The 27,311-nt window shown below is 33.6% G+C and overlaps 1 protein-coding gene across 8 annotated transcripts in view; it reads right to left on the bottom strand.

The window, feature by feature from the left end:
- Positions 1 to 27,311, bottom strand: part of LOC134240257 (phosphatidylinositol 3,4,5-trisphosphate 5-phosphatase 2A-like) — a 63,485-nt gene that overhangs the window by 31,055 nt on the left and 5,119 nt on the right. For 2 of the 8 annotated variants that reach the window (XM_062722353.1, XM_062722354.1), the window contains exons 2-3: positions 22,785 to 22,919; positions 1,618 to 1,797 (exon numbers count right to left, since the gene is read on the bottom strand). In XM_062722353.1, coding sequence (XP_062578337.1) covers positions 1,618 to 1,751 — 134 coding nt within the window. In that variant the 5' untranslated portion in view covers positions 1,752 to 1,797; positions 22,785 to 22,919. Of the gene's footprint in view, positions 1 to 1,617; positions 1,798 to 4,781; positions 5,091 to 8,238; positions 8,622 to 22,784; positions 22,920 to 27,311 lie in introns of those variants that run through there. The other 6 variants (XM_062722347.1, XM_062722348.1, XM_062722352.1 and 3 more) reach the window with 6 other exon arrangements.

The raw sequence follows: 27,311 nt of genomic DNA, 5'->3' as shown, positions 1-27,311 counted from the left end.
AGGGACTTTATATAGAATTTAACCTTACTTTTTCATTGCACAGCACATGCTAAGATGACTACTGCCTTGCTAATCATACACATCAGTTTCATCTTTCATTGCCCAGTGGTCCTTGAGAATATTTTTAAACAAATTTTCCTTACACATGCATGTTCCATTTAGTAAAATTTTTAACCCCCTATTATGGTCCTATTACCCAACCCACTGGAGCCTAGACTTGAACAATTTAGAATCTACCATACATCAGAAAGCTTACATATGATCATTTCATCTTTTCTTGCACAGTGGTTGAGAAAAAGATTTTTTTTCTAACATAATCCCCCAAAAAATCTTTGATTCCCTACTGTGGTCCATTCTATACCCTTAGGGACCATGATTTGAACAATTTTGTTAACAATGGCCCAGTTCTCAAGATGAAGTCAAAAATAAGAAAAATTTACAGGTAGACAGACAGATGGACAGACATGGGACAACAAGTGATCAGAAATGCAGCTTACTTGAACCACAGGCCTTTAGATCGCTTAGAAAAAAAAATTGAGTTGTTGAAAAAAAAAATAAAGGTATGGAACTCTTTTCATGGGGTACCTACTTTCACCAATAAAATTCTTTTAAATCAAATGCTTTACAATTTTACTTTCTATCCATATCTATTCAAATATAAACAATCTTCATTACTACCAAAGTTCATTCCGTAATTCCTTATACTTCTCGAGATATTCTGAAATCAATTCCCAAATTGACAATAATTTTTTTACTTGACGTCAGCTTGGGCCTTCACTAATTGTAAAGCGGGAACGATGGGACAAATTTTCCCCGGAATTTATTCTAAACTCAATGAATATTTGCTCATTTGCATTCAAGCTTTACAAGGTTTTTCTTTAATTTGATCATATGGCGTAAGTAAGTCATAAACAACATTTTAGCGGTCTAATTGTTTTGAAAATCGGAAGGTATATAATGCATTCCGGGAAAAATTCGTTCTACCATGGCTTCATTCACATTTATAATCAACATGGCGGTAGTTGTTGATGTAGACGTTTTCAAATTAATTTTTCGCGAAAGGAATATTATTACGGATTTAACATTACAATCTGGAGTAAGAAATCAACTTTAAATTGTTGAAAGATATTGCGAATACTATGCAACTCTTCGCCGCACTTCAAACACCATCTGTTTACATGTGAAAGGCCAGGGGCCCAAGCTAATGTCGAGTAAAAGAAAGTAGGTCATTTTTGAAATTGATTTCAGAATATCTCAAGAAATATACGGAATTTCGGAATGAGCTTTGGTAGAATTGAAGAATGTTTAACTATGAATAGATTTGAATAAAAAGTAGAATTTTAGAGCATACGAATAAAAAATATTTTATTAACGAAATTAGGTACCCAGTGTAAGAGTTCAGTACCTTTATTTTTTTTTACACACACAATTTTTTTTAAGCGATCCAAAGGCCTGTGCTTGAACTTACAGCTTAGGTAAAATAAAAACTGAACCGATCCAAGTCTGGCATCAGATGAGTATTCAGAATGGCTGATTTATCGAGATGCTAAATGTATCAAATGTAAAATTATGAAATTCAAACAATTATTCTTTTGTTATACTATATGTACTACTCACAGTAGACATAAGACATATGCCCCCTGCAGGGTTTCACTGTCCCGGACGAGAAAACTCCCATCCTCCCCGGCAGATAGGAGCAGTTCTTCTGCCCGAAGTCGAGAAATTCCACGGTGAAAGTAGTTACCCGACATTTTGGTATGAATCTGTCGTACACTTGGTTTGCTGGCCCGAGACCACCTTCAAAAGAATCAAAACAAAACCGTTATAACTTACTGCTATATTATCTGTTTATCAGTTGAATACCCCCAAAATTCCTGTGTCACAAGATAATTCATAAAGGTACCATTTTTTTGATAATCGTACAAAAAAATGTTTATTAATTTACTTTTCTAATAACATACAGGAAGTTATGTGTGCAATGCAGTCACTAAGTGTATAAGTGACAATGCTGAACACATGCAGTACTGTATGAAACATAAGTCACAAACCATGAACTTAAGTAGTACAAGTACTGTGAAAGCTTTACGTATGTATATTCAATATTTATTTTTTCTGGTGAAAAATATTTGGATTCAAATGTTTCAGACGTCTTCTAGCTATTATGTTTATTTGAAAATGAATGAGTATGTAGATATAAAATTTTGACAACAGAATCTTACAAGTGCATGTTAACATAGATAAAACACAACCTTGACAAAAACCCCATAGATTAGAGCTTAATTTACAGCTTGAAGCCTTAAGGCCTTGATGAATTTTTAACTCTATCCCAATCTCAGTGTGATAGCCTGTTTTTTATTGGAGCCTTGAGCCATGAGATAGACACCTTCAATTATAACTTATAGAACCTGGTGTATCATAATTAAAAGTCTCATCAGATTTAAACAAGAAATCAAGAAGATGAAAAACCACATTACATTTGTTGTTTAAGGTAAATAGATGTAGTCAGTATGGGGGATTTATCAGATTTATATAGATACTGAACATCTACATCTGTTTGCCATCAGGGGGGCAGGGAGCCCTTTATACCTAACACTGGAGATCCTAATCGATAAAAAATATCTCACTTCCTCCTTTACCTCCATACAAAACAATAGTATTCACTGATAGCTGACAAGATACCCTACTTTATACAGGTGCCATCAATGAATAATGCATAATTGATACAAAGTGCATATATAAATACATATATTATATTTATAAAAGATGCACATTATGACATATATATGATACTCAGTATTATAAACAAATACACACTTGTACACTCTTTAAAAACAAAATCAAAACTGTATAAGTGTAACATTAGATGAAGATTATAGCAGGTTCAATATGTGTTAGCCTTACTGACAATATACAATAGGAAATATCTGAGGTGAAAACGATGAACAACAGATTGTGATTGAAGTTTCTCCTCGGATATACAACCAGAAGTCTCTGTCGAGACTGTAGCTCTACTGGTTTATACTTAAACCAAAGGAAGAGAAAAGTAGCAGTTGCAACTTGAAACTTTAAAACAGCAATAAATAGAAAAATGATCCTTGCCACTCATCAAAGCAAAAACTGATGCAGAGATTTATGTATCTTAGTGTATCCTACTTGTGTGCCAAGTTATATTGAAATCAGACCAAAACTGTAGGAGGAGTAGCATTTTGAAAGAATTTTTAAGAAATTTTAATTTTTGGCAACCATGGCAAGACCATTCATCGAAATCAAAAACCGATGCACAGAATTATGTATCTTAGTGTAGTCTACTTATGTTCCAAGTTATATTGAAATCAGACCAAAACTGTAGGATGAGTAGCATTTTGAAAGAATTTCACAGAAATTTCTATTTTTAGTAACCATGGCATCATCGTTCATCGAAATCAAAAACCGATGCACATAATTATGTATCTTAGTGTAGTCTACTTGTGTGCCAAGTTATACTGAAATCGGACCAAAACTGTAGGAGGAGTAGCATTTTGAAAGAATTTCAAAGAAATTTCTATTTTTAGTAACCATGGCAACACCGTTCATCGAAATCAAAAACAGATGCACAGAATTATGTATCTTAGTGTAGTCTACTTGTGTGCCAAGTTATATTGAAATCGAAGCAAATCTGTAGGAGGAGTAGCATTTTGAAAAATTGTTTACAGACAGACAGACAGACAGCTGGATGGAGAGACAGATGGACGGACGCCGGACGCATTACTATTGCATAAGCTCTTCTGGTCTCTGACCAGTAGAGCTAAAAACTAAACTTCACATTAAATCTTTTTTACAATTAATTGATTTCTTTCTCCTCAAGATGTTTTAATTTACTGCTACAGTATTAAGAAAATGGTCATAAAATACAGGTTTGTGGCAATCTCTTGGAGAACTTCTTTATGTCATTTGTGCCTGTATTTTTCAAAGCTATGAAAAGACACTAAAACGGGCACTGAATGTTGCAAGAAGTTTTGATAGTGGTATTTGAAACACTGTCTTAATGCTATGAATGTTAAGTACATGCATGTACAGTATTAAAAATTTTCATTTTCTAAAATTATTTTCATCTACTCAATAACCTTACTTTTCCAGAGAAACTTAAACCATGGCTTTCATCTCCAATGATTTTAAATATCATACCATCCAGAAATTCATAAAATAGTTATACATGTATTTTCTTTTAACTCTAAAAATACGTTAACTGCATGACTACTTCATTACATTTAAATTTTTATTTAGAAAGAGCATTTGCTGTATAGTGATCTTGACCTCTGATATATGGCCTTGGAAGTTAAAGTGAATTATGATTTCCTACCATAGCAATTTTCCCACTAGTGCTAATAAAAAGGATCGATAAATAAACACAATTTAAAAAAAATTTTAAAAAAAAAGAAAAGGAAACTAATTTTCATTACTTAATACATTTATAGGCTTTCATTGCATTCCTGTACAAGATAAACCTTATTATATTGCCTGTATCATAGAATGTTCTTGATTTCTACACACTAAAAATGGTGTTTTTCACCTCGTTTTAATTACTTTTTATAAAGTCATGCATTTTGGTACAACTGCCATATCCTCTCAATTAGCTTTTCATTGGCATTGGGAATGGACCAAAATTTAAACCACTTTGGAATTAATTAACAACACTCACCATTCAAAATTCACCTCTTACTTCTTTCAATATGAGTACATTTTTAAATAAAATTGTGGCCATATAACTTTTTAAAACTACATATTGAAGCATGCACGTATACCTGTTTTCCCAAGGCCAAAAACTGTCTGTAAATCCACACAAAAACATTGCAATTAAAATCTCAGAATTCAGAGGCTAAAACAAAAACTGAAACAGTTACATGATTTTCAGTAGCTTCCTTCCCCATTGTCTCAAATTCTGTGACATTCCTACATCAGTCATAATAAAACATGACACTCGATGGTGATGAATCTATGGTGCTAAAACAATTTTCACTTTTTTCCTTGATGCTGTGACCTTTGTTATCAGCTGAGATAGACAGACAAACATTAAGTATCCAAAGGAATATTACACCAGTAATCAGGAGCCGAGTCGACATCCAGGATAAAGATCCAATAAAACACACTTCCAGACTTTAACACTTGCACTCTTGTGTGTGTCACGTATTCTGGGCTGCTAGTTAGTTCCAGAATTCACTGCAGGGCCCAGGGACCCAGGCCAATAAACTTCCAACTCCGTTAGCATCAAAATGTCAAAACCTCGAATCAGTATGGCACACATTGGTTGGAGTATTATCTCTCCCCAAAACAAGGTGTAGAGAGCAATTTAATAATCCTTCTGGTCTAATGACAAATACTTGTTTATTTAACACTGAAATTTTACAGAATATGGCCTTAAAAGCTTTAAGCCACTGATCCAAGAAAGCAATTGGGAGACAGAATAATTAAGAAACAGAAAATGCTAATCGCCTTTTTCCCCATTGATGTGTGAAATTTCATGGATTGTCCAGCCCACTCCGAATTTCTAAGTGAACCTCTTTTAAAAACAAATCATTCTATAGCTTCGGGAAGGCATGTCATTGTAACAAATTATTCTCCATGCCCAGGATGCAGTACGTGCAATCAGTTTCCAAGTCTGAATTCTTTGAAGCTCGCAGCAAGGCAAGGATGAAATTGAGAATGATTTGCTAGAATTAATGTTTGCTAAGCATTAAATCAATCCAAATGATTTCTCAGCTTGTGTTTATTGTAATAAACCATGACTAAACCTGCTAAGAGAATTTAGCCTTCATAGAAAATCTGATTTACTGGCAGGGGAAGAATAAAATAACTCTGGTTTATCATTAGCAATTAAGATAACAGACACCGTTTACTATCTTTTGATGTATATTTCATCTGTAAAAAAAAGTTTATGTAAATTTAAATAATTTTTTGGTATTTCAGTTTCCTTTCCTTACCCTCATAATTAACTGACATTAGAAAGGGGTTTATAAAATTTGAATTGCTAATTATAACATGTCTGTAAACGTTTGTATTCTGGTAGCTTCGACAGTATGTTTGTTCATCTGACAAGGATCAGGGATGTCTGATAATCTAAAACAAATCACCTGGATATTTTTTGTTTGGTCAGTTGTAATGGGCTAAACAGTCAGTAAATTCTTCTGCTATACTTGAATGTTTACATAAACACCAGCCAAATGTCTTATATTCTTTTGAAGAAAATCATTCAAGTATATTAATGCAGTTAAAATAATATATAACAAAGAATAAAATTTTTAGATCTTAATTTTTATGGATCTATAGAAAGTATATTAAGTGGTCATTTAGAAGTTTTAACACATTTAACTGAGCCTATAAATAGGTCTTCTGAAATAATTGGATGACAGCTAGCTGATAAAAGACTCAGTATCATAGTGAATCAGACATACCGAATAAGTGGTAATTTTAGCGACAAACAAATTTAGCGATTTGTCCTTTATTTTTAGCGAGATGTTATTTTAGTGATTTTTAAAATGCACACTAAAGAATGAAGCTATAACAAATAAAATGCAATCAATTTCTAGTGATATTCAATTTTAGCTATCTCGGCACTCTTGCTAATAATGTCAAAATTAAATCCTAACTAAAATTTCTGCTTATACGGTATGTCATCAAAGAACATTATAAATCAAAAGGGAAGTAACTAATACCTCTAAGGGAAGAAAATTGGAATGAGGATGTTGAGAAAGCTCTCCTTCTACAAAAATACATGTACGTAATACTTTATTTACATGTAAAACGTTACACTGCACTGATCATATGATTATTTTTCATTGATTGGAGGATGTGGGTGGGGGTTGGGGATGTCGGAACACCCTCATCCTTAGATTCCTTCCATTAATGCTACCCCCCCCCCCCACCCCCCACCCCTCATTGTCACTGTAATTCAGTCATTGAGTGTGATCAATGGAGAGTACCCTTACTTTAATCTCCTGAAGGAAATTGATGAAACACATACTTACAGTAATTTTGAATCTGACTGTGTGTGTGATATTGTGATTCAGTGCAACAATTTTTTTTAAAAGTATACTTCACATTTTCACAAGTCATATTAAAATATCTATAGGAAGGTATTATTCTGTGTAATAATTCAGATCAAGCCTCTTCCTCTTTACACTTTGGGGAAGATGAAATTAATCAGAAGCTGGCAGTGACACTGGGGGTTTTATTTTTCATACAACTTCCTTAAAGTTTTCCAGACAGATGTTAGATAGATTTACAGAAAAACATTTGTCAATCATCAATACAAACTCCTTCCTAATTTTCCTCAGCTAGTAAACATATCAACCATCATGAAAACATGTCCAAAGAAACAGGCACCACATGGGAGTCTGTCAAATTCATACAAAGAACAACCTGATCAAGCCCGGCTGGCAATGGTCAGCCAAAAAAACAAAATCTCTGACAAGATCATAGGTCTTGATAGTACAAGGTTATCAAAAATAATTAAACATGATTTTATCTATACTGGTATTCTTTATTTAATGAGAAAAATATTTTGACTTCCATGCACTAATTAGGAGTATAATATGCGACATTTACATCCACTGCAATCGAATCATTACAATTTGTTTTTTTGTTTTTTTTTTTTTTTTTTTTTTTTTTTTTGGGGGGGGGGGGGGGTATGAATAACTTAAAATTCATACATTCAGGGAGTTATAATTTTCAAAGTGAATTTTTTACTTCAAAAGATTTCACCTGTATTGTAATGTTCCTTTAGGTAGCAAGCTTATGGGTTCATGACCTTGTACCCATGAAATTACTTAAAAGTACCCCCCCCCCCCCCAACAGACAACACACACATCCTCCAATATAAGAATTCTGCAGACCAAATGTGCAGCTGCATTATGATGTTTATTATGTTTGCACTAATTCATGTGATACTTAATCTCCTATTAATATATTGACTACTCAGGTCATAATATGTACTGAGTCTTGATCACTGTAATTAATAAACAATGTAATATTGGGAGATCTAATAATATCTTCTTGTCAGAGTGAAATTTCTTGCACAATCAAGGCACTGAATGGATTACTATCTACCACCATACCAGAGAATAATATCAAGAGGGTGTAATAACCTTATTATTTCATAATTTTATGCATAAAACAAGAAAAATTACATTTTCAATCTTTGAAATTGATATATTTTATTCTACATAAATTTAATTTGTACTGATTCAGAAAATATTCTCTTACTTTCGTGAAGCTTGGAGATTTGGAGAGCGTGCCTTCCCCTTCGAAGCAGCTCCAGCAAAAACAGGGTAAAACATTTCTGACTGTCAAATAATAATCCTCTCAAGACTAATACAGCATATAGTACATGTATATCCCAATAGATGTTCACTGCAGGTGTCTGGTGGTTAATCACAAACAAATATTAATGACACCTCAGGCTGATAATTGTAGGAAGGGATGACACGAAAATTCCCAGAACCTATTTCTGAATACTTAAAGTGAGTATCACTCAAAAATAAAGTAAGGTCACCAACATTCCAGCATCTTTTACTTCAGGGCACACATTTCCTCTCCTCCATGTGTGTGTATGTATTTATTGTGGTCGATGACAAATATGTATGAAGGGCCAGAGTCTAAGTGTGTCTTGATATTACATCTATATGTACAATTTTCCTTCCCGTTTAATCAAGTCAAACAGGAAATAAAATGGAGATTAAGAACTCAGAAATGTGTCATTCAATAATATACGCATCACTTGAATCTGTATTTATTGTATTGGACAAGCCTGGTCAGCTTTTTTTTAAACAGGAAATTTTTGGCTACATATATGTACATGTATTTAGAATTATTATATTGTAAAATGTTTGTACTACATAAATACACGTACTGGTAACTGATTTTCAAAATAAAGTAAAGGTTGCTGTTCTATTATCCTTCTTCCCCTTTTTATACTCTAGCTTATCTGGCCTTTAATGCCAACCCAGCCCATCGACTATTGACAAGACTGTAAAAAATCACTACATGATAGTGTCAAAAACAGCATCATTTTATCTATTTCACTAAATGTTCACTGCGATCTTGGGTATAGCTAACACATATTTGCAGATCCATATTTTGTGTTAAGTTTCTAAGAGTTACATCCCTTTAGCTGTTTAACTATACGTCTTTAAACAAGATATAATTATACATTTATTGTACAAATAAACACAGTTTATTCAGATTTTCCTTAAGAATACTTAATTTTTTTCCTTTCATAATGAAGATGTTTACAGCAAATGTTTGCCACAGAAAATGAATTTTTAATTCAAACTCATGACTGACAGGTCTTGGGTTATATTAAAACAATTGACCTGATGAAGCAAGTGATTTTATGAGGATGCTATATAAATTTTACAATTTGTAGCTTATAAGTATTTAGATCCTAAAAATTTTTTCAAGTATTTTCCCTGTACATACCACTTTAATACTTTGAGTCATTTTTTGGGCTTCACCTCTGCTTTAGACCATATTTAACCAACATTCATCTGCACTACATGAGGTCTGCTTGTATATTGAGAGTTGATGATGAAACCAAATGATTCTTAATTTTGTTCTCTCGCATGAAATATAATATGCATTCAACTTTGAATTGACGTTATTTTAAACAATTATTTGAAAGTTATTGCATAAAACATTATATAAATATTGCATGTAGTTGAGTGTAACATTGAAAATTTTCACCCCAAGAAAACCATTGTCAACTGAGGCGCAGCCGAGGTTGACAATGGTTTTCGAGGGGTGAAAATTTTCAATGTTACACTCAACTACATGCAATATTTATTATATTATACTGAATGTTTTATACAAATACCTATATTACAGTGAACCGTGCGCGCATTAATTCCGCGCAGTCGCTATTTTTTTGTAATACCACCCGTCGTCAAGCAATGTTGACTGTTGCTACCCAGGAGGGCGTGGCTTCATTATTCAGCGGGTAGTAGTGTTTTTTATCAAATGTTTCTCGACGAATCAGATTCAAGTAATTTACATGAAAGTATAATATCATAAATTAACAAGAGATATTATATTGTTTAACTTAAGAAAATGTCTATCTTGGCATTTACAAAAAGGGAAATTACTCAATTTTCCTTTTCAACTTGGAAAAATAGAATATCGAGTTATTTCCCTTTTCAATATGTCAAAGAATTTTATTAATGTGGCAGTTTTTGACCTGATGCCACAGTGCTTGAGAAACTTATTTTTTTGACCTAAGAAGGAAGTTCCTTATCATTCTCATAATGTCACAGTCTCTAATCTGCCGAGGGACTCTTGACAAACTTCATTCAGGTTTTTATGGTCACCTTCTCTTCATATATGCACCATTCAAACTGAAGCTTTCATAGACTGGCATAAAAACAAAATAAACATATGAAGGAAGCAAATTGAGACATACATGTATAGTGGTTCATTACTGCTAGAGTTATCTTTCTTAGCCAAGAGTGAATAAACTAGTCTAAAGAGGTACTGTGAGAAATAAGCTCACTAAATGATACCCCCCACCTCCCATATGAATATAATGACAGTGTCCATGTTTTGATATGGGAAACCCAAAATATGTGTCGGATCAAAAAGTAAAATAGGAGGTGCACAATGGCATTATATAATGAAGATTCTCTGAAAGTTTCATCAAATTTCATTAGTGGTATAAAAGGAGCTGTCCATAAGAGATGGGTACCCCAAAGCGTAACAGATGGACATACAGACAGACGGATGGACATCCCGATTACTAAATATCCTATTCCTGCTTTTCAAGCAGGGGGTATAATAATGGAATATTGGTAAATTCACTGTAAATCCTCAGTCATTATAAGTTACTACATGTATTCATAAAAGTTTTTTTAACTCTTTTTTAAAGTGACATATACGCTATATGAACGCCGAATTTTGTGTGAAACAAAATGATTAATGATTTAAAACACATGAAGTGTAATGAAAAATAATACTTTCCACAAAAGTGTACTATAGATGTCGTTGTAATAACAAAACAATTAAACATATCTGGGAATTAAGAATTCAGTCTTTTCATGAATATTGATGAAGGAAGTGCGTAAACAGTAGGTCTATATATAGAAACACATGTCCACGGGAAATCACAGACAACGAGGTATGTTGCATTTTGACAACAATTATGAATATAAGATCTATATGCGTCATAACAGAAAAGATGATTGATACTGAATACATTAAAAGATAAGTACCATTAAGAGAAAGACGCTTGTCATCCACGTCAAAAGTGAGTAGTATCTCAAACGGCCTACCTTGTTTTCTTTACGCCATGTGTGTTTATCAATCTAAAAGTAGCGACGGCGTCACGTGATGGATTTATTTAAAAATAGCTATTTTTCTTTCCTTGCAGGATAATAAATAATTATAATTTGATAACTTCATAACGCGTTTAATTTTAATGGTGTAATTTACAGTATTTTCGTAACTTTTATTGATAAACAAATGATATCAATTTCCAATCGTATTTTAACTGGCGCAAGTTATAGCGTGTATACTTTTAAAGTTGAAATACTAAATCAGCATAAAATTTCTGAAAATTTCTAAATTGATCGAAGTCTAGCTGATATATTGGAGGAAAGGGGAATAATTAAGATTGACCAAATCAATCTCAGAAAATGCAGGGCAAAAATGGTCTCTAGTTCAAAGAATCTGTATGTATACATTTCTTTTTCCTGCAATCATTGCTTACATTGACCAACTAAAGATCTAAACTAATAGAGTATAGACCAAATCTAATCATATCTGATTAATGCCAAAATAGAGCCTTTTTCATTGAAATGTCCCAAAATGCACTGGATTTGCCATCACCTGTATGTATTGCATTGTTTATAGAAAGGCACCAGAGTTTCTGGCGGGTGTCAGCTGCTGAAATATGCATTTGTCGAAAGCAGCTTTTTGGAAGTCAGTGCAAAACTTTGTTGCAGGATAAACAAGAAACATGAAAATTGTCTTGAAATATAAGTCATAGTTGGGCTCAAGTCAAAAATGTGATTGCCCTAATCTAAAAATGCTTATATTTTAATATATAATTAGAAATATATCTATTGGACATGATCAACTGCCCTGCTGATGGTTATAATTAGTATAGTCCTGCATTATTTTTGACTAGAGGTACTCTGAGCAACAAGTTCACTAAATGATATCCCCCGCTTCCCATATGATTTACGAGGTCACTAAATGATACCCCCTGCTTCCCATATGATTTACGAGCTCACTAAATGATACACCCTGCTTCCCATATGATTTACGAGGTCACTAAATGATACCCCCCACTTCCCATATGATTTACGAGCTCACTAAATGATATCCCCCGCTTCCCATATGGTTATAATGACAAAGTCCCTGTTTTGCTCTTGGAGACACGAAATAAGTGTCAGATCAAAAAGTAAAATAGAAGGTGCACAATGGCATTATGTACCGGTAATAAAGATTCACTGAAAGTATCCATTAAATTTTATTCAGTGGTATAGAGGGGTTGTGGATAAGAGATGGGTACCCTTCAAAATTAAAGAAGAAATGGCAGTGTCAATGTTTTTGCTCGGGAAAACCCAAAATATGTGTCCGATCAAGAAGTAAAATAGGAGGAGCACAATGGCATTATATAACAAAGAAATTCTCATTAAATTCCATTCAGTGGTAAAAGAGGAGTTGCGGATAAGAGATAGGTACCCCAAAGCGTAACAGACGGACGTACAGACAGACGGCTGGGCATCCCAATTACTATATACCCTCCCACTTTTCAAGCCGGGGTATAAATATTAATTGACGGACGGACATCCCAGTTACTATATACTCTCCCACTTTTCAAGCGGGGGTATAAATATTAATATTAGTGCATGAAAATTTACTCAGTTTTAGTGGTAGTACATGTACTTCCTGTGCAGCTAATTTTTTGCAAATTGCCATAAAAAACAACCCCCAAACACCTGTCACTTCCCCACAAGCTGTTGTAATGTATCATATTTATATATTTATAATATCCAAAGCACACATATACATGCAGATACATCCTCCTAAACCAGTATCAAGTTCATCTTTTACTGGATTTATAAGGATGATATAACTTTTCCTTCCTTGCATTCCTTGAAATAGAAAGATGCAGGGAAATGGAGCGACCATCTTTTCTTAAAAACATAACTTCTGCTGTTGAAAATGTTCAAGAAAGGTCCCCCTAACATACTTTTAGTTGCGAGGTTATCATTTGGTAGTGTACTAATAACAAGAGGCCCATGGGCCTTATAGGTCACCTGAGTATCATGTAACAACTTTCCAACAATTAGAATTGCCTCTTGTTTTAAACCAAAGGCCATGAAATTCACAATTTTGAAGGAGGCACCATTGCTTATCATAACTATACACTTAGCTTGCTTACTTTGGTAACTTAATACCCTGAGGTAGATCAGAGTAACAGAGAAAATGCATTTCCACTTTATAACAGTTGTGCACCCCATCCCAAAGGAACCAATGACCCTGGGGCCACACATTTCAAAATTTGGAAATTCTATCATGAATTTTATTTCATGATAAATGGTTGATTACTACTGAAGAGCAGATTTCAAAGCATTATTTTCATGGCGTCGGGCTTGCCCGATCGTCATCTAGCGATCAGTCAGGTTTACGCGACCGCACGTGTCAGTGGATGCATCCGCGATAGAAAATAGCAACAGCTGTAAACCAATTTCTTTTAAAACGTTCACACTGAATAATAGCTTGAATATAAAATTAAATCAATTGTATCTTCAATTAATACTACTACAAAACAACGATATTATGTTTAATTTTTACGCAAGAAAAACGTTATGGTTGTTGCGGATGAATTTCTACAGAGAGGGTGCGTCGAATGACATGAATCACATTTTGGGACCGATTACTGTAATACAAAGAATCTTAAATACGGTAAAATAATTACAAAAATAAACACGAATACAACAAGACTATAAAGATTGAATTTCTTAATCTTAGCTTTACTTTTACGATCTTCAATCCAATTTTATCCGAACAACCGACGATATTGACCAGTAATGCCAGTATTACTGTATTTATCCATTTCCTCCATTTGTTTACCGCGCCCTATCGTAAGTCGATCGTACTTGTAACATTAGAGTCATGGTTGTAGTTAAGATGCAATCACAATACAAAAGAACAACGCTCTGACAATGGCAATTAATTAAAATAATTTATGAAACCCTTCATATGTCTTCGAATGACTGAAAAGAAATTAGATTAATACAGAGGATGGACATTTCTGACGATGTCTGGTCAATTCGAACCCTGATTCATTCGGACCAGGACACAAGGCTATCAGGCTCTATACTGTATTTGTGTTAAGACTATTTTTTTTTTTTAATTTTATTGGTATGTTACCGGAGTCACTCACTTGACCTATCTGCAGATCTTTTGAAATTGTTTTTCTTGTTCGACGCCATTGAAGCCTTTCAGGCTTTTGATTTTTTTCTATGAAGCCCTCCCCCCCAAAAAAGTACCCCTGACCATTAGGGGCCCTGAAATGAACCATTTTGAAAGAGGTGCATTTCATCATCATTAATATGTACTTAGATCATTGGCATAGCATAATACCCAGAAGCAAAGGAAAAGATTTTCAAAGATTTCCTTCATTTTCACTATATAATCATTAGAACCTTGCCCTAACACCAAAACCCCTGACCCAGAGGCCCTGAAATTAACAATGTTGGAAAAGGCAGCCTTCCTCATCATAACTATTTACATTAAATTACATAGTTCACTGGTTTAATACCCAGGAGCAGAGGAGAAGATTTTTAAAGAATTCATGTATTTTCATTATATAATCAATAGAACCCCACCCTAACACCAGAACACCTGGGGCAATGAAATTCACTATTATGGAAAAGGCATCTTTCCTTATCATAACTATGTACATAGTTCACTGGTTTAATACCCAGGAGCAGAACAGAATATTTTCGAAGAAATCATGCATTGTCACTATATAATCTATACAGCCCCACCCCAGCACCTAGAACCCCCGACCCCAAGAATTTCACAATTTTGGTAGAGGACTCAATGGTTATTACAATGATGTTAACAGTTTGACTGCTTGGCGTCCAGGAGTTAAGAAGAAGATTTTTAAGGATTGCATTAATTTTAGTGGTTTTGGCCCCACCCTTCAGGCCCCAGGGGAGCAGGGACCATGAAATTCACAAATTTGGAAGACGCAGCATTATTCAACATAACTATGCATTTGGTTTGTTTATTAAAAATACCCGGGAGCAGAGAAGATTTTCAAAGAAACATGAATTTCACAATTTGGGTAGAGGACTTAATGCTGATTACAATCATGTCAACAGTTTGACTGCTAGATGTCCACTTGATTTCCAGGAGTAAAGAAAAAGATTTTTAAAGATTGCATTAATTTTGGCCCCACCCCTCAGGCCCCAGGGGGGCAGGGGCCATGAAATTCATAATTTTTGTTCCCCTTCACCCATACCCCAGGTAGATGCTTTATGCCAAATTTGGTTGAAATTGGTTGAGTAGTTGCAGAGAAGAAGCTGAAAATGTTCAAATGTTAACACATGACGGCCGATGGACGACAGACGGACGAAAAAGGATAGCAATAGGTCACGTGAGTTGACTCAGGTGACCTAAAAACTGTCTGCATGTTGAAACCTAGAAATATTTTTGTGACTTTGTGTGTCATAAGTTTTTTAATAGTCAAATAAGATTTTCTGGCTGCCCCCATTCCATTCTTGAGTAAAAGTTCATTCTAAAGATGTACTGCAATAAAATCATTTCATTCACCTACTGAAAAAGGCTAGATTTTCAAATTAAAGTGATTTTTCTATCTGTACAAACATCACTGCCTAATATTGACCAGGTTCATGTAAGGCATCTTAATGATTAAATTATTCAGATATCAACATTTTGGTTGCAAAAACATCCTGATAAATGTCCAAAATCCACAGCAGTACATTTACTTGCACTTTAAATGAAAACATAGAGTTCATAAAATACACGTATGTATTTTCATAGAAAATAACATTCCTATAGACTCCATTTTATCTTTTAAATTGATCTTCAAGTGTTCCACTTTCGCTTCACTACTCGACAAGAGCAAATTTTGATTTCCTTGTCTCTTTTTAAGTGTTATATAATGTGGAAAGAAAATAAATATAACGAATTTTTATCATCTAAAACTAATAAAATTATTACTGATCAAATAAAACATACCGTATTGCATGGCATGATTTATGATTTGAGGGGTCACTTTCTTATTGAAAAAGAAATAAAAGATAACTACATAAGTGAAAAAAACCAGTCTAAATGAGCTTGTAAAGCACTATCTAGGGAAATTACCATAAAACACCAACTTTTTATTTGCTTGATATTTATTTTCGATAAATTAAGACAACTGCATTTAAACCCCAGAATTTTATACTGATTCTCTAGCATTATAATTGTAATATTTAGCATCAAAATATAATTATCAAAATCTTTAAATAAATTTGTCAAGTTGAAAAAACAAGACAAATAACTATCATTTACAATCTAGAGAAAATAACAAGAGGCCCATGGGCCTTATAGGTCACCTGAGCATTATGCAACAACTTTCCAGTGATTGAATTTGATTCATGTTTTAAGCCAGATGCTATGGCATTCACAATTTTGAAAGATGCACCATTGATAATCATAACAATACACTTAGCAGTTGCTTAGCTTGGTTACTTAATACCCATAGGCAGGGTAGGGGAACAAAAAATGCATTTCAACTTATCAGTAATATTCAGCAATAATTAATAGTGCCCTTACCACGCATGAACCCCCTGATCCTTAGGCCTAGATCCACACACTGCACAATTTTTGAAAAGGCATCCTTGCTTTTCATTTTTCATATTTGATAAATATCAAGGAGCAGATTTCAAACAATTCATTCATTTTCAGTACATAAGTACAGCCCCCCCCCCCTTTACGGTATCCCTGACCCTAAAGCCTTGAAATTCACAGTTCTGGAAAATTAGGGCCCTTGCTCATCATAACCATATAGGTAATTCATCTGCTTCATACCCAGAGACAGAGAAAATTTTTTTAAAGATTTAATGTAATTTTTCACTGCATAATCATTATAGAGCCCCGCCCTAACACCAGAACCCCTGACCCTGGGGCCATAAAATTCACAATTTTGGAAGAGGCATTCTTGCTTATCATAACTATGTACTTAGTTAGTTTATTTAATACCCAGGAGCAGAGAAAAAGATTTTCAAAGAATTCATGTATTTTCACTATATAATAAATAGAGCCCCGCCCTAACACCAGAACCCCTGACCCTGGAACCATAAAATTCTAAATTTAGGAAGTGGCACTCTTGCTCATCATAACTATGCACTTGCTTCGTTAATTCAATACCCATGAGCAGAGAAGAAGATTTTCAAAGAATTCATGTATTTTCACTATATAATCTATAGAGCCCCGCCCTAACACGAGAATCCCTGACCCTGGGGCCATAAAATTCACAATTTTGGTAGAGGCTCTCTTGCTCATCATATTTATACACTTAGTTAGTTTATTTAATACCGAGGAGCAGAGAAGAAGATTCTCAAAGAATTCATGTATTTTCACTAAATAATCTATAGAGCCCCGCCCTAACACCAGAACCCCTGACCCTGGGGCCATAAAATTCACAATTTTGGTAGAGGCACTCTTGCTCATCATAACTATGCACTTAGTTAGTTTATTTAATACTGAGGAGCAGAGAAGAAGATTTTCAAAGAAATAATGCATTTTCATTATATACTTATTTAGCCCCACCCTAGCACTAGAACCCCTGACCCTGGGGCCATGAATTTCACAATTTTGGTAGAGGACTCAATGCTAATCACAATCATACCCACAGTTTGACTGCTTAATGTCCAGGAGTAAAGAAGAAGATTTTTAAAGATTGCATTAATTTTAGTGGTTTTGGCCCCACCCCTCAGGCCCCAGGGGGGCAGGGATCATGAAATTCACAATTTTTGTTCCCCTTCACCCATAGATGCTTTGTGCCAAATTTGGTTGAAATTAGTTCAGTGGTTGCAAAGAAGAAGCTGAAAATGTTCAAATGTTAATGCACGACGGACGATGGACGACGCACAACGACGGAAGCAAACACATAGCAATAGGTCACCTGAGTTTACTCAGGTGACCTAAAAAGGTATGTCACAAAAGTTTGATGATCTATTAAGTACATGTGATGTAAATTTGCCCTAGAATTGGTAAGACTTGACTGTTATACAGATTTCATCTTGACATACTACATAGATGTATGCTGTTTCCATAGATTATTAATTAATTATACACATACAAAACTCATAAGAATTTGTTATACATGTAGAAATTTGTACAACAATTTCTACATGTAGGAGGGTAGTCATCGTCTCAAGCCACGGTCCGGAGTCCGCATGTATAGCTCTCTCCTACCCGTGGCTGCTTGATCACAAAAAGTGTCGTAATCTTGAATATTTACACCTCCCTATTGTGATGTCATATTCAGTCAGTGGCAAGTTTTGTTTTCATCACAATTGAAATCAACAATAGATGTCAACAGTATACAAGAAATATTTCCTATACTGCGATTGGATATTGAAAGGTCGCAATAAAGTTCATCATCCGACTATGTTTTACTTGCATTGGTCAATATTTTAATGAGCTACGAAGATTTCTCTCCTTGTTCAACCACGGCCTGAATGGGAGAGGATCTTACATTTTGACTGTGGTTTACGACGATGGAAGGTAGTAAAATGTGACAAAGGCTACTTGTATCCCTGCAGACCCAAAATGGTTGTCAGATTGCATGAGGCTGTAATATTTCAGCATTGTCTGAATATAGCTTTGGTTTTTGAGACAATATCTTTATTTGGTCAATGCAAGTGATTGTTGCATGATCAGCTTTAATGATGCCCTATAATGGGACAGGTGACTTGTATTATAATTTACTAAAATTGATAGTTTCTGATTTTAGTGTTATAGTGCAAATTTTGATTGAATTGTATTTATTGTGCTCGATTTCAATGGTACATACAGCTGTTTAGATTTTAGTTAATTTGTTGCATATTTAAAATGCCACATAATTCAAACCTTTTAAATAAACTTGATTTCATTTTTTACAATAATTTCAAACATTTAAAAATGTGAAGGATTTTGTATATTTAGAATACTAGTAATTGAAATATAAACATTATAAACATCTTTGTAAGTTTTATTAAAAGTGAGGTTTTTTTGGTTTAGATAATGAGAACAATGCTAATATCATTTGAGATGCAATTGATGTAACAAGTATCAGTCAATATTTTCAAAACTAGGGTAATTAAAGTCTTAGCCAAAGAGGAAACCACAAGAAACTTTTAGGATTGAAAAAAAGTGTTATTTCCAGCCCTTCTTTTTGACTTGTTAATGATGGCAATACCTTAAATTCTAAGATTCAATTATATTGATACTTCAATATTTACATTTCCAATGTCTTTGTTCGAGATGAAATACTAAACAGTTAATGCACTTTATTTCTACATAAATGTACTGGATCATCAATAGGCATGGTTAAAAATAAATCACTAGCAGGGCGGGACAAACAGAATCAAGAAGCCGAGCTTTTAGGAACTGGATTGGCGGAATCAATAGCATGTAGATATAAGGAATAACCGTCAGATTTTTCGATTTCATGATGATGATCAATCGATTCTGTGTTTCTGCATAAAATTATCAGGCAAGCCAATTGATTGATCACATCATAAAATTGAAAAATTAGACAGTTATTCAAAAAGTGTTTTTTTTTCCCTTTAATTTCATACATCTAGTGTAAAGATGGTTGGTTACCTGGTATTTCATTTGTTCTTTGTATTTTTTTTATTAATATTTTTTTTTATTATACTTTCATGTTAAATACTAAAATCTGATTGGTTTAGACGCAGTTAACAATCCGTTCGATTACCCTGAGCCTTAGCAACACACGTGACAACGGGTAACACAACGGTAATGCCACATGCGTGGAAATTATGCGCGTACGGTTCACCGTAGAATTCTCAAAACATCAGTTGCGCGTTTGAAAGAACCGGAATTAACTTGACGTCAATAAAAGCTTGCGTCCGATATAGCTTACTTGAAAACAACAAACGACAGACGATACATGTTTGCGAGTGTAGGAAACATGCTTGCGAGCCAGCAATAACGAAACTTTACATGATAAATGACTGTAATTCGAGTATCAAACAAACAATAAGGAGATTAGTGAACCGGTGAGTGTGAAAGCTTTCTATACATGAACGTAAAGACGATCGACGGTTTTTTCTTTTTTTGCTGACGTCCTAAATCAATAAGACATTCAGTATAATAAAATAAATGGTGCCTGTTTTGTAGGGTAACATTTGAAATTGACATCCCTCGGAAAACCATTGTCAACCTCCGCTGACGCGTTGGTTGACAATGGTTTTCCTTGGGGTGTCAATTTCAAATGTTACCCTACAAAACAGGCACCATTTATATAGTGTGCAGACTTGATGTGTATAATTCATAGAAACATATGTTTTGCAGAGATAATGAAAAGAAATCATACCTATGACTGTGGTACAACATTCATACTTCTGTTTATGTCTGATAAGGTATGTGTCAAGGTAATAATTTCTGCTGTTGAATAACTTTGACTTATCCCAGAAAGAAATGTGCTTTTGCCATAGAGAATCACCTTCAAATAGCTTATGGTATATTACATGTAACTATGTCAAGTAAAGGGAACACCCACCTGCAGCTATACTTATTATAATGTGTTTTGCAGATTTAGTCACAAATTATAATAAAATCAAATATTTAAATTTCACAAGTATTTTGCTTATAAAATGTGTAGATAATAGCTACAACATTCAAAACACCATAACAAAGGTGTCAAAAGGTTAAATTATGTGTTTTATTTTGATGTCGCAAACGTTTGATGCAGTGGAAGTGAAACATCATAAGCAAAAATGAAAAATCACGCTCACATTGACTACAAGAGGTTGCAATGGCTCTTCCATTAATTGAACAGAGTCTGTTGCAATGGCTACTCCATTTATTGTAACTTACCCGACAGTGGCGTAGCTAGCGAATTATTAACTGTATTCAGAAAGGCAAGGGGTCTGGGGGCCGCCTTCAGGCAGGGCCCTGGTGGGGGCCCAGGGGGCGAAGCCTTCGGAAGCTCATGCATTTTAAGGGTTTTTATACATTAGAAAACTACCTTAAAATAGTTCAATTTTTACAGTCCTAGTTCTTCTATACTAAATATTATCAAAAACTTGCCGAGTTTTGACAATACTACCAACTCCCCAAATTTCCTTTTTCTAAAAGCATTTCTGGTTTTCATGAAATAAGTCTAAATTTTCCACAGTGAAAATCTTGTAATATGTTTAGGGCTCCGAACTCACAAAACCTTGACTTTGTGAGGATGTTTTAACTGATATTTTCACAATAATTTTTCACAAGAACATGTTCGCCTTTTCCTAAGGTTGGCTAATTTTTCGAACTTTTTTCTCATTATTAGTTGCAACGTTTTGATTATATTATAAAAATGCTATTTTAAAATTTACTGACAAAAGAGAATTTATTTTGGACTGCAGGGAAACCTTGGAAAAAATTTTAACAAAAATTTCAATGTTGTATAGTAGTTGCAATAAAAATTATTCCTCAATTAACCAATGTTTTTTAATCATTTTTAAAACGTGAAATGAAATCCTATATACAGGAATATCAACACAAAAACTTGAATATTCTCCATATGTTACATGTTAAAAATCAGTTGATTTGAAATAACATGTAAAATACTAGTACAACACAGTTACACTGAGTATTACGATCAAAAGGTTACATAACAAAATATTGAGGTAAGAAAGTTGATTGTTTATTTTTAAGTTTTTTTCACCAAGCGAGTTGCGCAATAGCGGCGGCCATTTTGAATTTGGACGATCACTAATGGCACAATACTGTGTACCTTTGGTTTAAAGAAATTATTAGGGGAATTAGCTAGTAAATAACATACATTTAGTTTGGTATTATTTGCTTTTACTTGAATTCACACAATTATGAAATTCGTTCTGGAAATTCTAAAAAAAAAAAAATTCAACTATGTGTACATTGTATCAAAAATCTAAGATAGAAGTTGAATATATTCTTTTAATCTATTTAGCAGGTGAGGATTAAAAATATCTTTTAATATAACTTATTTTATTTTAGTCTTTTATTGAACTTACGACATTTTTTTCTTTATTATTATTATTTTTTATTTTTGGTGAAAAATCTGTGTATTCATTTGCGTTTTTGCGAAAAGGGCGCTACGCCACTGCCCGAAGAATAATAAAAGGATTTTGAAATATAAATCACATTTGCAGTCAAGGCAAGGAGTTAAAAACATAAATATAAGCATTTAATATTTTTAAAGATAGTCTCATAACTGCAATGGTGTGCGAAAAAGATAAAAAAAATTCCTACCCAATTTCATTTTGTTATTCAATGTGTTTGCATACCTAGTTGCAGTTATGAGACTTAATCGTTCAAAAAAAATAATGATTCAATGCTTAAATAAACTACAATAAACCTGGTAATGCTTTTAATTATAATAATTTTAAATACTAGGTAATGCTTTTAATTATAACAATTTTGAATACTAATAAATTTAAATTCAGCATCATATTGCAAATGTACAACATGTTAACAACTCTATTCAGACTATTGAATAATTAGAAATATTAATTAACAATAAATAAAGGAGCTGTTACCTTTAGGACTTCTTGGTTTGGTGTACCCAGACAATTCTGTGACTCACATTCATTATCCTTCCATTATCAGGTTCAATAGTTTCAGGCCAGGGAAATATGTTCAAGTGATAATCTTCAAAGCATGACTTCCCCAGTCTAAAAATAGAGTTGATACAAAATATTATTTCCCTGTTTTTAATTATCCATATATGTCTATGTTGGTATAGTTTCTATCAAGAAACCCATCAATGACAGGCAAACAATAGAACATACAACTTTTTAAAATCGGCATTGAAATCTGACCCAAGCATGATTACGCAACTGGAAAAAACCAACTGACAATGCATTGCGTAAATATGGCATAACAATCGGTATGATTAATGTCAGTTAGCAATTTACATAATTATAGATTGTTTTTGCTGACAAAGTTATAACTGTATTGATCATGTTGATAATAGAGCTTGCAAAATGTTGACATCAAATGAGACTGTTCATATCCTTGTCTCATCAACCTGTTTGTCAACAGCTTGCCTCATTTTAAACATATATAATCAACTAATAATCTAGTACTGTGCATCACTAGATGCAACATTATAATGCAACTTGGGTCTGACAGGGCTTTCTGTTACTTGAAAATGGACTTATCTAAAATCTTAAAACTAGTGATTTATCGAAAATATGTCAAAATTCCACCTGAAGCAAAATTTTGAGTGTTTATCACTTAATTGATGCAGCATTCATGCCAGTTTACAGTTTTTTTGGTTATATATGCACCTGATCAAAAAACCTTGACTTGTATATTTTTATTTTTTCTGGAAAATTTAGAATCTGCATGAAGCAAGTCCACATCCAGTAGTGTTCATCCTTATGCCCTGTTCACACGGGATGTTTAATTCGAATTAAACGTAAGTTTACTGTGAATTAGCTTCGCTTAGCGTTCACACGGGGAATTTAATGCGAATTAGTTTAATTCGAATTAGTTTACTGCGCATTAAATTACTTTGCATTAGCTCCGTGTGAACACCAAGCGAAGCTAATTCGAATTAAATTTTGGGGCATGTGTAATGGCAAAATTAAGTCAAATGCGTCATGTCGATGGTCAGTTTTAAGTACTTGTGCTATTTTTGAGTGAAAAACTAAGAAAAAAAATGTGTTAATCACTTATGTATATTTTTATTTTTTCTGGAAAATTTAGAATCTGCATGAAGCAAGTCCACGTCCAGTAGTTTACTTCGCATTAATTTACTGCGAATTAAACTTGTCGTGTGAACAGGGCATTAGATGTAACAATGTGATGGTTTAGGCCCTAGATATTTGCCTTGGTAGCTCAGTCAGTAGAGCAGTTGACTTACGTAATGCAGGGGTCCAGGGTTTGATTCCTGGTCCAGCCATACATTTTTTCCTATCCTGTTACACACGTTTGGTCCAGGTAGGGATAATATTAGGTACTTTAGAATAAAACTGCTCCAAAAAATTCAAACCAAAACTGCTCCAAAAACTTCAACTTAGTTAATCTTCCAGAAAATGTAGGTCAGGGGCAAATTCAGTAAAGTGCATCCTTTATATAAGATGTATTCAAGTAAGTTTGGTTCTTTTAACCACCTTTTCATATCACAATTTCACTGCCATGGATAAAATTAAAACATTTAAATATGCTTACCGGTACCACACTCCACTTAAGACTTAGTTCTTTTAAATGGACTGATGTGTGCACCATGAATATAGTTTTATCAACTTTACATAAATCAAGAACAGAAAATTTTACCATATACCACACAAATATAAAAATCCAAGATTATCTCTAAAACAAAATATCAAAATTGTTTGCACATGAGAATAAAAAAAAAACCCAATAAATCACAGATGCATTCTACTTATAATTTGCAAAAAATAAGGCTTCCATTTTGGATCTGTAGAATATAAAGACTGTATTATAAGGCTTCCTGGTTTGGGTTCCCTTGCTTGTTTCTAGGAAGCACACAATGTACTGTAGAGACTAAATAGTGTGTGTGTCAATAAACATGATAAATTCAATGTATGGTCTACCCGAAACCTTTACTTCCATGTGGTAAAATAAATAAATATATAGATCCGTTTACAGGTAAATTACTTTCATTCAAGAGAAAAAATATAAAAATTAAACGGAAATTGAAAAGAAATATGACAGTACAATCTAATCAATATGTCATTTCTGTTTGTACTGTAAAGGTATGTTAATATTTGGATATAATGGTGTAAGTACACCGAACCAGGAGAAAAACTAACAAATGTAACATATACACATAAGAGGGTTTTTTTCAAAATAAAGTTTGTCACTGCATTGCAAAAATGAATATTAATTCTAATAGAGCTTGAAATGTTACATTTACGATGTCTATCTGTGTTACCGTAGCTTACTGGTTTAAATATTACTCACAATTCAAGAAGGTGCGTAATTCTTTTTTTCTGTGACAGTTGAACATGGATGTTAATGAAATAGTAAAAAGAGCATTTTTAAATGTCATTAAAAAAGATTAAAATATTGCAATTATCCTAAAACATTTAAAAATATCCCAATATATCGCAATACCAGTGGATATCCATTCCTATAAGCTAGCTGTCAACAATTGAATAATAACCTAGCATGATCTTCACATATTCTTGTGTTGCTAACCTCCACAATTATAGAAAATATAAAATGATTACCTTGATGTTCATTATGAGTAGACTTAGTATTGATTTCTAATTATATTTACCATGCAATTTTTTCTCCTTTCCCATCACACTTTTGTTGGAGAAGAGGATTTGAGATATTATGCAATGACTATTCTCAGATTTCACTGAAAATTTATGGATTTTTATGCATCCAAATAGGAATCCAAAACAAGGACACAATTAATTTATGGTATATTGTAATGGGAGAGGAGGAAAAAATGATGGACCAGACCATAATCTCTAGTAAGATGCTCTAGGTGCCAACTTAGCTATTCTTTGACCACCTGCCATTGAAACCCATCTGAAAGTTACTTGCTCCTTTAAAGGACTAAATAGTCTTTGAAGACAGACAACCCAGACTCTTTATTGGCAGGACTTTCACCTTCCACTTCCAGGCCATTGGAACATGCAAAAGGAACCAGAGGAGAAAATGCAAAATGGAATGTACTCGAACCCTGCCCCCCTGAATATTCCGTCAGGTGCTCTATCGACTGAGCTACTGGTTATACTAGCCAATTTGAACCTGTCTAAGCATCACAGTATTATAATGTAGAGACTAGCAAAAAAATATGTTACTTTTTTTGGATATGTTAGCATGATGCCAGTGCGAGGGCTTTCAAATTTTTCACAATTGTATTTCTTAAGAGAAGGCCTTACTTTGAGTACCAACATGTTTGATTTGCTTTTGAGAAAATTTAACCTTCGCTATGTTGCCATACGGGGCATCAATGTTTCACAAACACATCTTGATGTATAATTGTAAGCATGATGCTCCTGATATTCTCTCTATTTTTGTAAATTTTTTCAAATTTTTATGGATAAGCTCTTCCGTGAACCTTGTTCTCTTGTTCTCATAATCAGAAAGTTCATCGAATGTCGAGATGTGCTTAAGACAAGTGGACTGATAAAGAACTCTTTCCTTGTACATTTTATAGTTGTACTTCTAAATAATGTTATATTTTTTTTTAAAAACTTGAACTCATCAACTGTTGGCAACAATGATCATTTGATCAGCATCCAAAGTCAGAGAACACTGTAATTTATCTCAATCAGCTTTACTTATAGTTGAAATGTAACTTACATTGTTAGGTTACATGATGGCACAGTTGATTTGATTTGAACATATTTTATTGTATATACTTTACAAATGGGATTGGGCAAAAGTTCTAAAAACTTGTCAAATATCTGTGGTGATTTTCTTTGATCTTTCTGTGTGATAATACTTTCCACGCCCCTTCATATATCACTGCAGGAGGCAGATATCAGGTCAACATTTTTTCATTGAACTTTGACACTCACAATGAAATTTACATCATCAGACATGCAACAAGCTGCTTACATCATTAAGATTGCCTCGTACTATTGGTTATATTGTTTTCAAGGGGTGTGGAAATCTCTGGCGCTCCACGCCCTCGATATCCATGCCCCAATAAAACAATATAATCAATACTACTCAGCATCTATGATGTAACCTATACTTAATATGCTCTTTCCCTACATATGCATTATACCAAACATATTTACATACATGGGTTTCGGCTTAAAATGAATTAATACAGAAAAGCATAATACATATATATTATTATAACAATAACTTGATCCGAAGGGTCGTATCACGTCGAGTTGACAGGTGCGGATCATCAGATCAAACGAGACGCGAAGCGTCGAGTTTGATCTGATGATCCGCGCCTGTCAACGAGACGTGATACGGCTTTTCTAATCAAGTTACTGATATAATGATAGATTTATTATATATCCCCTTATAAACGGCTAAATAGATTAAAATAAACCTTTAGAGATTGATTGTATAATATTAACCCATTAAATAAAGCATAATAGATGTTGGAGGATAAG

The sequence above is a fragment of the Saccostrea cucullata genome, unplaced genomic scaffold (assembly GCF_032062105.1).
Source record: "Saccostrea cucullata isolate Sc308-1 unplaced genomic scaffold, CSIRO_AGI_Scuc_v1 ctg43, whole genome shotgun sequence".
Lineage (NCBI taxonomy): Eukaryota > Metazoa > Mollusca > Bivalvia > Ostreida > Ostreidae > Saccostrea > Saccostrea cuccullata.
The sequence above is the reverse complement of the archived record's forward strand: the minus strand, read 5'-3'. Positions and strand labels throughout refer to the sequence as shown.